Below are 13,056 nucleotides of genomic sequence, written 5' to 3' on the forward strand. Positions count from 1 at the left end.
CTCTCACTAATCTAATGAGTGTGTATGATTGGAATCCCCCTTGCTCTTCAATCTTGGCTTTTAAACAGCAGTTTAGGCGCAAAGTTGATTGAGATTGGGCCCACAACCTTGAGAATTCGTTGGTCACGTTTTCATTAAAAATCATAAACCAGCACCGACCCGTACGCGCACAGCACGGTACGCGCCATGGGGTGATCGCAGTGCGCCGCGCGTCCATGGGCGAGTTCAACTTCTTTGCTTTCATGATTTCTCCACTTTGCTTTCCTCTTCATCCTTGATCATTCCTAGCTTTTCAATCTGAAATCACTAACAAATATATCAAGCATCTAGTGGAATCAAAAGGAGATTAAAACCATCAAATTAAGGGTCCTAAAAGAATGTTTTCACATCTAAGCACAAATAAGGAGACATCACAAAACCATGCTAATTCATTGAATAAATGTGGGTAAAAGGTATTAAAATCTCTTAAAATCAATACAAGATAAACTGTCAAAACGGGGTTTATCAGGTACTCCCAAGCCCCCTGATTCACTGTTTTCAGCCTTCCATACGTCCTTGATTCTGGAACTGTTGTGCATCTGGCACACTCCAGACAACCTCTCTTATGTATAAATCCTTGAACCTATTTATGAAGTTCTTCCACATGTCATGAGCAGTTCCTGTGCCTGGCCTGTGACATTCCTCCTTTAAGCAGGAGTAAACCCTGCATTGAATGGAGCAGCAAAATTTACAATTCAGAAAATATAAAAGGTACAATAATCAACCATTAATGCATCATACCTTCTGTTGGTTGAAATGAAGTTCCGGCGTGGTTTGTTTCGTCTCCTATGTCTGCCTGAAGGTTAGTCAGGAACACTTTCAGGCATCCTTTTCTCAGCCCTGACAACCCCTATGCAACAACATAGAATTGGTTGTTTGCGTCTTGGCAATGCTGATACTGATAGAAGCCACCCCATGTAGTATGTCTTCAGAAAGCAACCATCCAGGTGTAGCAAAGGCCTGCACCCTTCCTTGAACCCTCACTTACAGGCATCTAAGCATATGTATATCTTGTCAAAAACAGGGGGGATTCTGGAATTGTCATAGTTTCAATCTTGCAGTAGATCCTGGATTACTATTCCAAATCTGCTCACAATAGTCCCTTGTCCTCTTGTATTGTTCCTTCTCGTTTCCCATTATCTTATCTCTGGCCTCAAATACTACTCTATACACCATCTTGGGATGGGGAGCTAACAAAAATTTCTCCCCTTAGGAATTCGTTGCCTCCCTAGTGTCATATGTGTTGGGTAGCCATCCGCTTCACTATCTTCCTGCTTATCCAATGCTGGTCAGCTGCGTGCTCCTAATCTCTTGCACAACTATGCTCTGGTTGGTAGTCTTAACTTGGTAACATTGCAAGATTAAGACAGGTGAACCAAGAATTGCACTCTTCATTCTTGCACCACTCTCACTCTCTCCCTATCATTCTTGATCCACTTAACCTCCCTCCCCTCAGCAATGAATGAGTCCTTCACCACATCTTTAAACCGTTCAACAGTTGCAAACCTCATCCCTAACTCAAATCTACCCTGACCATGAGCATAGTCATCATCAAACTCTGGAAACTTGTGGCCTTTACCTTTATCCTCTGACCCCATAGGTGTGTGCAATTCCTCCACTCATACTCAAACATAATTTCCTCAGGCTCTATCAGGACTTCACTTACATACCATCTGCCTACATTATCAGGAACCACTTCAAGCCTATTGCCACCACCTCCTCCATCATTCGGCCCAGCAGCTGAGTCCTTCCACATCACCAGCTGCTCCTGTGTTAGCCTGACCACTCCGTTCTCCACTTGCATTCTCCCTCGCACCATACTGCACCTTCTTCTTACCTTTCTTATGATTATCATTCATCCCTTGTCTCTTTGTGACTTTCTTTTTTGGGGGTTATCACCTTTTCCTGGGCTTCTTTTTTCTTGCCACAAGCGCCCCGCTATTGCTGTCAGAATCACTTTCATCACTCCAAACCCAGCTGGTGGAGGTTTATACAATACATCTTCGGTGCTCTCGTACCATCATCCGATGGAGAGGATGTCTTCAATTCCTCTAGAATTTCATCCACATCCACTTCATCATCACCATGCTTACCAGCATCATCTACTACCTCCGGAGCATCAACGAGGTGGTCAAAGTAAATGTGGAACTCAAGAGAGTGTTGGTCCTTCAGTAAGTTTCTTGCATTGCATTGATCCCTGCGTCCCCGGTTAACTCGTTCAGTCCAGACTCAAGATTGCCATTTCTTTGATCATACCAGTATACTGCCTTGTATGACTGGTATCCCAAACCCTTAAATAAGGTTACAAGGTCCCCGAAGTTCACAAAATCTAGATCCATCTCCGGGAACCTCTCTTCCTTACCATTTTGATATACAAGGACACCATCACTACCTCTCACGAAGTTGCCTCCGTGGTGAAAAACTGGCACCACAAAACATCCACCATCTGAAATTTACCAAGAAACAACTTTGTGTCAGTACTGGATACATTGAAAATTTATTTCAGAAACCCCCTTGCCCTAACACAATACTTCCTACTACTACTTCTACACACCATGCTCTAAAAACTATTTTAGCCCTCATTACACCGCTGTTACACAGTGTCAACATGCACACATGACGACTTCACCCTTAGTACAAACTGAACTACATAAACTTCAGGGGTAAGGAAGGCGATCATACCTTGACAGGAGACGGTAGTGCTAACCTCGACAGTAACATTCTTTCCTACCTCCGACAGCAACTCCACTGCACACCAATTGCTCTTCCACGTAGTGCAGTTTTTGGAGGGAGAAATAGGGGGGAACTTTGATCGTTTTGGTGTTATGGGTGTTGCGTATGTGAGTTAAGGTCAGTTTCGAAGGTTGGGGAGAAACGGCAGCGTTTTGACTCTGGAGACAAATTTTCTCTTTTAGAAAGCCCATCCGAGTGGCAGCCTGTTACGGCCAGCTTAGCGCCACGGAGCCACGTCACCATTTTCGTCAAGGTAAACGGAGACACTCTAACGGAGGGTAAAAATGTCCAATTTTTACGGGATCAGGGACATTTAAGTATTTCCTAATCTTCGGGGACAAAAATGTCCACGATAAAAAAGGTCAGGAACAAATTTGTCCTTTACTCAAAAAAATTTAATTACAAAATTAAAAACATTGTACAATTAAAATAAATATAAAAATCTAATTATAAATTTGGTTAGAAATTTTGATTTAGATAAAATTATCGAACCACATAGGTCTATGGTCACGGTTTTTTATCTATGGTCACGGTTTCTATGGTCACGGTTTCAATTTTCAAATTCTGACACTTTAGGCCACGTTTTTTCACCGTGACCATAGGTTAATCTATGGTCACGCGTAAAAACCGTGACCATAGCCTTATCTATGGTCACGGTTAGCTCTATGGTCACCCCACCTTAAAACCGTGACCATAGCCTTATCTATGGTCACGGTTTTTGCCGTGACCATAGACTCTATGGTCACCCCTCCTTAAAACCGTGACCATAGCCTTATCTACGGTCACGGTTTTTTGCGTGACCATAGCTCTATGGTCACCCACCTTAAAACCGTGACCATAGCCCTATCTATGGTCACGGTTTTCACTGTGACCATAGCCTCTATGGTCACCCTTCCTTAAAACCGTGACCATAGTCCTATCTATGGTCACGGTTTTTCGCCGTGACCATAGCCTCTATGGTCACCCCCATCTTAAAACAGTGACCATAGCCTTATCTATGGTCACGGTTTTCACCGTGACCATAGCTTATCTATGGTCACCCCACAAAACCGTGACCATAGCCTTATCTATGGTCACGGTTTTTACCGTGACCAAAGCCTATTTTGTTTTATGAGATTTTTTTTAAAGCATAATGACATCCCAAAATGATGATGATCACAAAATAAATCTAAAAATAAAAAATGATAATAAAAAATTAAGATAAGTTGTGATTAAAGTAACATCTAACATATCAATATAGTTGAGTGAATACACTTGTCTCAATCTTAGTTTCATACAGTGATATATACACTAACACTAAGTAGACACTATTAACAAAATTGTTCCACAGGCGTGAAAGCAATACAATTTAGACTCTGCCAGGAAATATTGTTTCTGGTATTGCTATTCTTTCTTCTCAACGCTCGAGAACATTTATTTCAGCCACTTAAACATTTGAAAGCTCAACACCTGCTTCATTAACATGCAAAGTAAAGTCACATTAGACATAAACACCTACATTTATTCTTCTTCAACTTAGGAAAAAAATATATCATTAAAACATATATACATCACACATATAATAGCTAGTACACACTATACAGCACACATCCACATCATAGTATATGACACATCATAAAACAATATAAAGTACTTGAAGAGATAGTTGTATATATTACCAAAGTACTTGAAATCCTCTGAGTAGCTTCTTTTTGTTTTTAACACTTTATTTTTGACAGACTTCATTGCAGCTCTCAATTCCTATAAAGCACCAAATAATATAAATATACCACAAGTAAAAAGAAAATGGAAATAAAAAATGAAGCAACATAAACAACAAAGCAAACCTGAAAAGCCCTAGATTGGCAATCGACAAAACTTAGGTAAGTATGCTCCTTATCATTCCAATTTACAGATCTGGATTCTGAAAAAAATCCTAATTTTCAAGTTTCTTCTCCTCAAATTTACAAATTTACTTTGTTCAAGCTGCAAAGAAATTATTAAAGCATGTTTGTTCAAGCTGCAAGGAAATAGTGTAACTTGTGTGTCACTTGATATTTTATATATAAAATGCAACTACTTTCAACTATTTATAAGCCAACTGAACTAACATGGTGTCATGTGCATTTTAGTCAATATCTTACTAAAAACCCTAAGAGCATCACCATTCAATCATTCCCTTAAATACCTCTTTTTCCAAATAAAAGGAAAGTGACATGTCATGTGGATGTAACTTTGGTAGACTGTCACTCAATAGTTTAATTATTATAATCCCTCATGGTTTAAGCATGGTAGTTATTGTTGAAATAACAGTAGCACCAAGCAACCAAAAAGAAAAAAAAGGATTCATGCGCATCAGTATATCTATAATAACATAATATCAAGACATGTAATGGGTGTTATAAAGATAACATAATTCAGATATCTATAATAACAATGATATCCAAACTTTTCTCAATATGAAAGTTGCTCAAGAATTGATAATTTTAACACAAATTTAAAATTTACAACATATTTAACATAAATAACATTTTTAGGCATGTAGCTATTATATTTGGCTTCTTAATAACCATGTACTTCCAAATTGTAGGAAACTTACCACATTATCTAGTTCAAGCATCTCTACATATCTCTTTTTCGATACATCGTTACTTGAAGTGGCCCTTTCAATAGAAGCAGGATCCTGAGACATATAATCCATGATTAGCTTAATGAATAAACCTCATACTTATTTAAATGTGTCAGCCATAAATCTTGATGATATATTACAGAAGGAAAAAGTTAACACAACATACAACTTCCCACTACCTAATCCTTCTATGAGTATATAAGAATACATGATAAAATGGGGATTTCTAATCTTTATCAAAAGTAACAGAGCCTATCAATGAAAAAGAAAGAATTTTAAGCCATACAGGAAAATATTATCTTGCAAGAGTATAGAAGCATACAGGCCATACAGGAAATACTCCCATGTCTCACAAGAGTCATCTATACCCTTCTAATATGAATGTAATAGATATTTACACAACCTTGGAGCAAATTCGACTATCAACTCAAATTACTTTGAATCAAAACTTGGCCAAGACCTTCAATTCAAAATTAATGTTATGGATGCGATATAAGCTTGGGTGGGATCAAATATGATAAATAATATGGACAAGAGAAAAAATAGTATCGGTAGAACTTAAAAGTAGTTATAAATTTTAATAAATGGAATACCTTCAACTAACAGCTATACTAACTTTCTTCGCATGCTATGTTGGTCAAGCTCAATAACAGATTTGACAAAATGAAAATAATATTGAACACAATGGAAAAGTTACATACTTTGAAAGGGCAAGAAACAAGCATGCCAATAAATCTCTGTCAAATCAGCAGCTCTAATTGTGTACAAGGCACTCTTGAGTCCACGTGAAACAAGATAATTCTGAGTGTCCTTCGACAAAGAATATCCCTTGTACACACTAACAGGAGGATCACATACCTGAAAGGCAAGACAATAACACAATGGGAAAAGTCAATACCTCATTCTCAATAGCCTTTGAATATTCCTTCTACATTTCACTATTGTCATGGGAGACAAGAACCACAAACAAAACAACCACATAAATAGCCACTAGTGTCCTGTCCAATAAAACAGATAAAGTAACCACACCACCCATTGTAATCATGCAGAGAAGAGAATAATTATCTAAAAAGGGGAAACAACAAAAAGTAATTCGAATAGCAGCAACAATAGAAACTAATTGTTAGAAACATGAATAAGAGAGCATTATAGAGAAACTAGTTGTTAGAAACATGAATAAGAGAGCATTATAGATAATATAGGGTTCCAAAAGAGAATAATTACAGAGGATCCAACTTGAGACTGGCAATCAACGAGTGTATCATATACTCCAACGATGTCCCCATTTCGGACTACAAAGAAGGTGACCTTCTCCTCGTGCTCCATAACAGACGCCACAGGTTCAGGCTCCACCACCTTCTTCTTGCGGCCTTTCTTGGCAGAGGAGGAGGAGGAGTAGCAGCAGCGAGAGGGAAACCTAGCGAGCACGAATTGAGGGCGGGGAGAGAGAGTAGGAGGAAGAGTTAGCTTAATGGGGAAGTTGCAGAGGGAACGGCGGCTGGATAGGAAGCGAGCGAAGATGGCGGCAGTGTAGGATGAGAGGTTGGAGAAGCAGTTCATGACACAGCTGCAGGGTTAGTTGCAACCGATTCCCTGCTTCTTCTCAGCTCGATCGCCCTCACTCTCCCTCTCTTCCTTGCGAGCATCGACTGCGACGGCGGCTGCCAGCTCCGTCGGCGCCGTCTCCTTCCTCCTCCCTCTCTTTCCTTCTCCGTTTTCCCTCTCTCTCTGCGTTTCCGTGGGTGTGTGCGTGTGTTACCGTGAGGAGGGGGTGTTGAGGGTTTGTATTTTGGGAAATTAGGGGTTTGGGGTTTAGGGTTAGGGATTGTGATTTTTAATTTGGGAATTAGAGTTTAAAATTAAGAATTTATAAAAAAATTTGGATTGAATAGATATTTTGATAAAATCGATGGATAGAATAATAATTTTAAATTAAATATATTCTATTAAAAATATTTTAAAATAAATCATATAAACTATTATTAGTTTTTAATTATTAAATTTTAAATTTTAAATATATGAAAAACTCAAAAATTAATTATTTTTATTTATATTTAACAATTAATTTTTTTAATTTAAAAAATTAATTTTTAGTCAATATTTAAAATTTAATTATTAATACAAATTATATACTAATTTATAAAAAAATATAAAATAATATATATTATTTTTAAAAATTAATCATTTTGTGACAAACCGTGACCATAGACTCCTTTAAGTCACTCTCAAAGTCGTGACCATAGACCCTTTTAGGTCACCCTTCCGAAAAACCGTGACCATAGACGCTTTTTGGTCACTGTAAAAAATCGTGACCATAGACTCCTTTAGGCCACCCCCAAAACCGTGACCATAGACCCTTTTAGGCCACTCCCAAAACCGTGACCATAGATCCCTTAGGCCACTCCCCAAAACCGTGACTATAGACCCTTTTAGGCCACCCCCAAAACCGTGACCATAGATCCCTTTAGGTCACCCCCAAAATCGTGATCATAAACCCTTTTAGGTCACCCTTTTTTGAAAAACCGTGACCATAGCCCCCTTTTAGTCACTGTAAAAAATCGTGACCATAGGCCCATTAGGTCATCCCAAAATCGTGACCATAGACCCTTTTAGGTCATCCTCCAAAACCGTGACCATAGACCCCTTTAGGCCACCCTTAAAACCGTGACCATAGACCCTTTTAGGTCACTCTTTTTTGAAAAACCGTGACCATAGACCCTTTTTGGTCACTGTAAAAATCGTGACCATAAACCTCTTTAGGTCACCCCTCAAAACCGTGACCATAAACCCTTTTGGGCCACCATTTTTTCAAAAAACCGTAACCATAGGTACTCTATGGTCACGCTTTCCAAAAAAACCATGACCATAGCTTTTTTTTTTTGGTCACCCTAAGTCTATGGTAACCGTGGCTATAGACTCAAAATGTTGCAGTGGTTATTTCTGCTTTGATTTTTGCGCAACTCTACTTAAATTGCTAACGCTTTTCGTGTCAACATTTTTAAATTTGTGCACGAAGAAAAAGAAAAAAAATTATTGAGATCAATATTTGAAATCTGTGCACGAAAATGCAAAATAGTTTATGCAAAAAAAGGGGCAACGGCTAAATAATTAAACATTTTACTTAATATGTTTCGCATGTATCTTAAAAATACATATTAGCTAAAACTTAATAATATTATGAAATACTAAATTTATCGCTACAAATATTTTTCTTTTAATATCATTGTATTTTTATTTGAATACATTGAGTGCAGACAAAATAATAGAGGCTAAAGTCATTCATTTATATCCACAATTTGAATTTGTGAGTACGACTCATGGCTTTGAATTCCTAGTATTCTTCTTCTTCTATAGAAAAAAAAATAGTAAATCATCAATCCAATCCACCAAGTTTAATAATCTATTCAAGTTCTTTTCAGAAAACGAAATAGAAGATAATGGTGGCACGTGGCATAACCTTGAGGCACAATTATACTTGGGCAATATCAGCTGAACTGAACCTGCTCACTACCATAGCCACTCACCAATTACATAATCCACTCTATCTAAGCAAACTTATCCAAAAAAGAAGTGACGACACACAACACCATGTCCAGCTTCACTCACGCCACCACATTACTCCATGCCCACATCAAAACCAAGCAGAAAACAACCACTCTGGCCGCCGCCACCACCACCAACAACCAAGCACCATTTTATGCTGAACAAAAGATAATAATAGCACCAACAGTAGTAGTAGAAGAAAAGTAATGTCAACATTTGTAGCAACTTCGATGGGAGTAGTTCTGGGCGGCACAACGACAATGACACCACAGGCGGCCGCTCAGAATTGGGGGACTCGTTCGTTCTTGAGAGAGCATTTCTTTGAGGCGGGGCTGTCTCCGGAGGACGCAGTGGCGAGGATAAAGCAAACGGCGGAGGGGCTACATGATATGAGGGAGATGCTGGAAACAATGTCATGGAGGTATGTGATGTTCTACATAAGGCTGAAGCAGGCTTATCTTGATCAAGATTTGAAGACTGCAATGTCCACTTTGCCCGACAACCGCCGCAATGATTACATCAAAATTGCCAATGAATTGGTAGATCACATGACCGATGTAAGTTCACAAATCTCTTATATCTGCTCTCTTTTACCGTTTCACTCCTTCAACTTAGAATTAAGTGATATGGTATATGTTTAATTGGATGATGTACCATTAAATAAATTCTTTTATGACACTAGTTTTTCTTAGGTTAATAGTTAAATTAGTTTTTGAAAAATAAAATATTTTTTAAATTTATTTTTGAAAGATTTTTCAATTAAATTGATTTTTTAAACATTACGAATTAATCATATTGTTATTTAGTTACTCTATTCATAATTTTTATCAACGATTGATATATAAAATGTTAACTGATAATAACATATATGACACATAACATGTTCAATTGGACGTTGATTATTAAATGTGTTTACGGAAATCTATATCAATTTAGTTAGTAGATTATATTGGGAATATGATTTTTATAATTGGAGAAAATGGCTAAATTAATAAATTTTCATAAACATATTTAGTCAATATCCAATTAGAGATATCAAGTATTATATATGTTATTAATTAACGTTTTACAATATCAATTTTTGAAGAAAATTTTTAATGAAGTGACTGGAAGACAAATATGATTAATTCGTAATCTTTGAAAAACCAATTTGATTGAAAAATCTTTTCGAAATGAATTTAAAGAATATCTTATCTTTCAAAACTAATTTGACTATTAACCCTTTTTCTTAATATAATAGCTACTATTATATATATATTGTATATAAAACTTTTAATCTAAAATCATTTCATATATTTTTAAGTTTAATTATTTTGTAGTCTATATAATTTTATTAAAGTTTTAATTAGGTCTTTACGATTTTAAAATTTGTAATTTGGTTTTTACTAGTTATTATTTTTCAAAAAATAAATTGTAATGATCCTAAAATATTTATTTTTAAAATATTTTATAGTTCATCTCACATCAAATATAAAAACAAATATCTTAAAAATGTCCTGTATTTTTTTAATAAAAATTAGTTTGAGAGAACTTAATTAAAATTTTTTATCTAACATAAGGATTTAATTACAATTTTTAAAATTATAAAGACCTAATTAAAAATTTGATAAAATTATATAAAATCTAATAGAGTAATTAAACATATTTTTTATAATAAATAAAGTTGACGGGAATATTAAAAAAGAGTTTAAAATGTAAATGAACATGAGTCGTTACTTGTTAGATATGGTCATGTTGTACCGATACCAAAAAAACAAAAATAGCACCAATCAATTATTGTATATATATGGATACATATTTTGTGTTTATGAAAATTGATTTTGTTGCAAAAAGATGTTTTATTATTCTAATGTGAAATATTTGATTAATGTTGAAATGTGTACGAAATACATTTAAATATACATATAGGTAATAACTTAATTTTTATGTTTATGGAGTTTCTAAACTTATTTTTTGTGTTTTTGAGTTTCTTTGTGATAATATAATGTTGATGATACTTAATTTTACAAAATTTAACACAAATAATCTTTATGATAGGTTATCGATGTAACTTTCTTAGTTAAATTCACTCCAGTAGCATTGGATTGTAAGGATGTTTTAATATATATAGCCATTTTTCTTTTCGAATCCTGCTAGAGAGTTAATGGAGTATTTGTACAATGTATACAATGAATTATTTATTTAGCCTAATATGAGTTAAAAAATGAACATCTAAGGTAAAATACTACTAATTTCTCAAACACAATACACCCATACTATCCAAAATAACCATCTAGATACCAGGAATAATAAACATCTGATATCTATTAAATCGAACATCCCTAAACTCTATTGTACACATTGTACAAATACTCCATTATTTCCTATACTTCCTCTTTTCTTAATTATAGCATACTTTTTTCCTTATCCAATCTTTTCCGCTAATTTTTCTTATCTAATGATAGATCTCAACACTTTTCTTCATGCTATTGCACAAGGTGTGGAGGTAGACTAGTATTTTTTCTATTGAAAAAGTTTTAACTCTAGAGAGAAAATAAAAATATATCTTAAATAAATCCATAAACTTGAGGGCCATGCATATAATAAATTTCTAATAAAATATATAAATACACAAGACTGCCAAAATGATCTTGTAATATTATAAAATACTTATTATTTTATATCAAATATATTTTTTAGATAACAAATTTAAACATTAGTTATCTTAATGTCCTGTGATATGGTTATGAAAGACTAGCGCGTTAACTTATAATTAATAACTGTGTACCTTTCCAATTGATGTTGTGGTTTAATTGGTCTTTTTTTTTCCCCCTTCAGTTTGACAGGTATGTTCGGACACCAAAGGTATATGAATCTTACCTATACTACGAGAAGACCTTGAAATCAATAGATCAACTTGTCGCTATCTTAGCATAACAGCGGCAGGGTATATTTGGAATTCTAATTTTTGTGGTTTTTCCAATTTAAATATCAAATTGAAGATATACATACATCACAAGGTATTTGCACACAAAATATCAAGTATATGTTTATGTACACACGTGTGTCGTTAGAATATGAAACCTTTCTCTTTTTTTGGTTCGGAATTAGAATGTGAAAGGTTGAAGTATTTCATGTTTATTAACTTAGAAGGTATTATGAGAAACAGAAAGTGAACCCTATTATACATAGAAAGATACATTGACTCATAAATGTACAACTACACAACACAAGTTCAACATTTTTAAATTTCTCATCATATAGGTATATTAAAGCGCCCAACATACACTAGAGAAATTAAACACACACTAGGAAATTAAACTTTTCATTAAAGAAAAGCATAATTGGAAAACTAAACATACATACACAGCACAAGAGATTAATAATAATAATAATTAGTTTCTGGAGATTGCAACAGCTGAAAATATGATAAGTATAACGAGGATAGCAGCAGCAAGATAAGAGCCAATAAGAGAAGCGGAAATGCGTTCACAGAAACTGTTGTATTGTTGACAAATAGCGAACCAATTGGGTTTTGGATTACCATAATGTGCTATGTATACAATTGCTGCTGCTGCTGACGCTGATGCTGTCGCCAGACCCAACATAATCTTCACAACAAAAAGTTAACACTTTACTTGTTAATAACAATTATTATTTATCTTAAAAATGACTAGTTAATTAATTATCATTAATAATAAAGAGAAAAAATACTTATACTAATGTTCTTAAGTAATAAAGGTGAAAATTCAGATGCATTTATTTTTTTATGAAATTTATAATTAAAAATTATTAAATAATTTAATAAATTTAACTAAATTATTATTCAACGATTTTTATTTATCAATTTTAATTTATATAAAGACCAATAATAAAATATGAATACAGACCTAAGATATATGTATATATTTTTAAAAATGAATAATTATAACTGTCAAATTAAAAATATTCAAGCTATACCACCAATATTCAAACAACCAATATCGGCATTTTGAACAATACTAACGCTATATCTGTTATATTTAGGTTTCTTCAAAAAGAATTATATATTTCTGGTGTGAATAATTTTATGAAGAAAAAAAATTAATTAGATAATGACATACGCTTGTCAAAAAAAAAAAAAAAAAAAAAAAACAAACAAACAAAACAGATAA

The 13,056-nt window shown here is 34.6% G+C and overlaps 1 protein-coding gene and 1 pseudogene across 5 annotated transcripts; one reads left to right on the plus strand and one right to left on the minus strand.

Annotated features, from left to right (window-relative positions):
* Positions 1-3,957: 3,957 nt before the first annotated feature.
* Positions 3,958-7,221, minus strand: LOC114927255 (uncharacterized). Of its 5 annotated transcripts, none has more exons than XM_072231861.1 (6): positions 6,605-7,221; positions 6,082-6,238; positions 5,351-5,434; positions 4,599-4,675; positions 4,431-4,512; positions 3,958-4,221 (listed from the first exon to the last, which is right to left on the minus strand). In XM_072231861.1, the coding sequence occupies exons 1-3, from the start codon at positions 6,938-6,940 to the stop codon at positions 5,418-5,420; spliced, it is 510 nt and encodes a 169-aa protein (XP_072087962.1). In that variant the 5' UTR covers positions 6,941-7,221; the 3' UTR covers positions 3,958-4,221; positions 4,431-4,512; positions 4,599-4,675; positions 5,351-5,417. The 5 variants fall into 5 exon arrangements, with proteins under 5 accessions (XP_072087962.1, XP_072087961.1, XP_072087963.1 ...); XM_072231860.1 differs by having other exon boundaries at positions 4,599-4,737; positions 6,605-7,209; XM_072231862.1 differs by having other exon boundaries at positions 4,599-4,771; positions 6,605-7,209.
* A 1,635-nt stretch (positions 7,222-8,856) lies between these two features.
* On the plus strand, positions 8,857-11,959 carry LOC114927256 (photosynthetic NDH subunit of lumenal location 2, chloroplastic-like; annotated as a pseudogene).
* Positions 11,960-13,056: the final 1,097 nt, after the last annotated feature.

This window comes from Arachis hypogaea, unplaced genomic scaffold (assembly GCF_003086295.3).
Source record: "Arachis hypogaea cultivar Tifrunner unplaced genomic scaffold, arahy.Tifrunner.gnm2.J5K5 arahy.Tifrunner.gnm2.scaffold_87, whole genome shotgun sequence".
Classification (NCBI taxonomy): Eukaryota; Viridiplantae; Streptophyta; class Magnoliopsida; order Fabales; family Fabaceae; genus Arachis; species Arachis hypogaea.

Coding starts and splice junctions, on each gene's coding strand:
- LOC114927255 (XM_029296882.2), bottom strand. CDS start 6,940: ATGAACTGCTTCTCCAACCTCTCATCCTACACTGCCGCCATCTTCGCT. Junction 6,239..6,604: donor AGTCTCAAGTTGGATCCTCT/GTAATTATTCTC, acceptor CTTGCCTTTCAG/GTATGTGATCCTCCTGTTAG.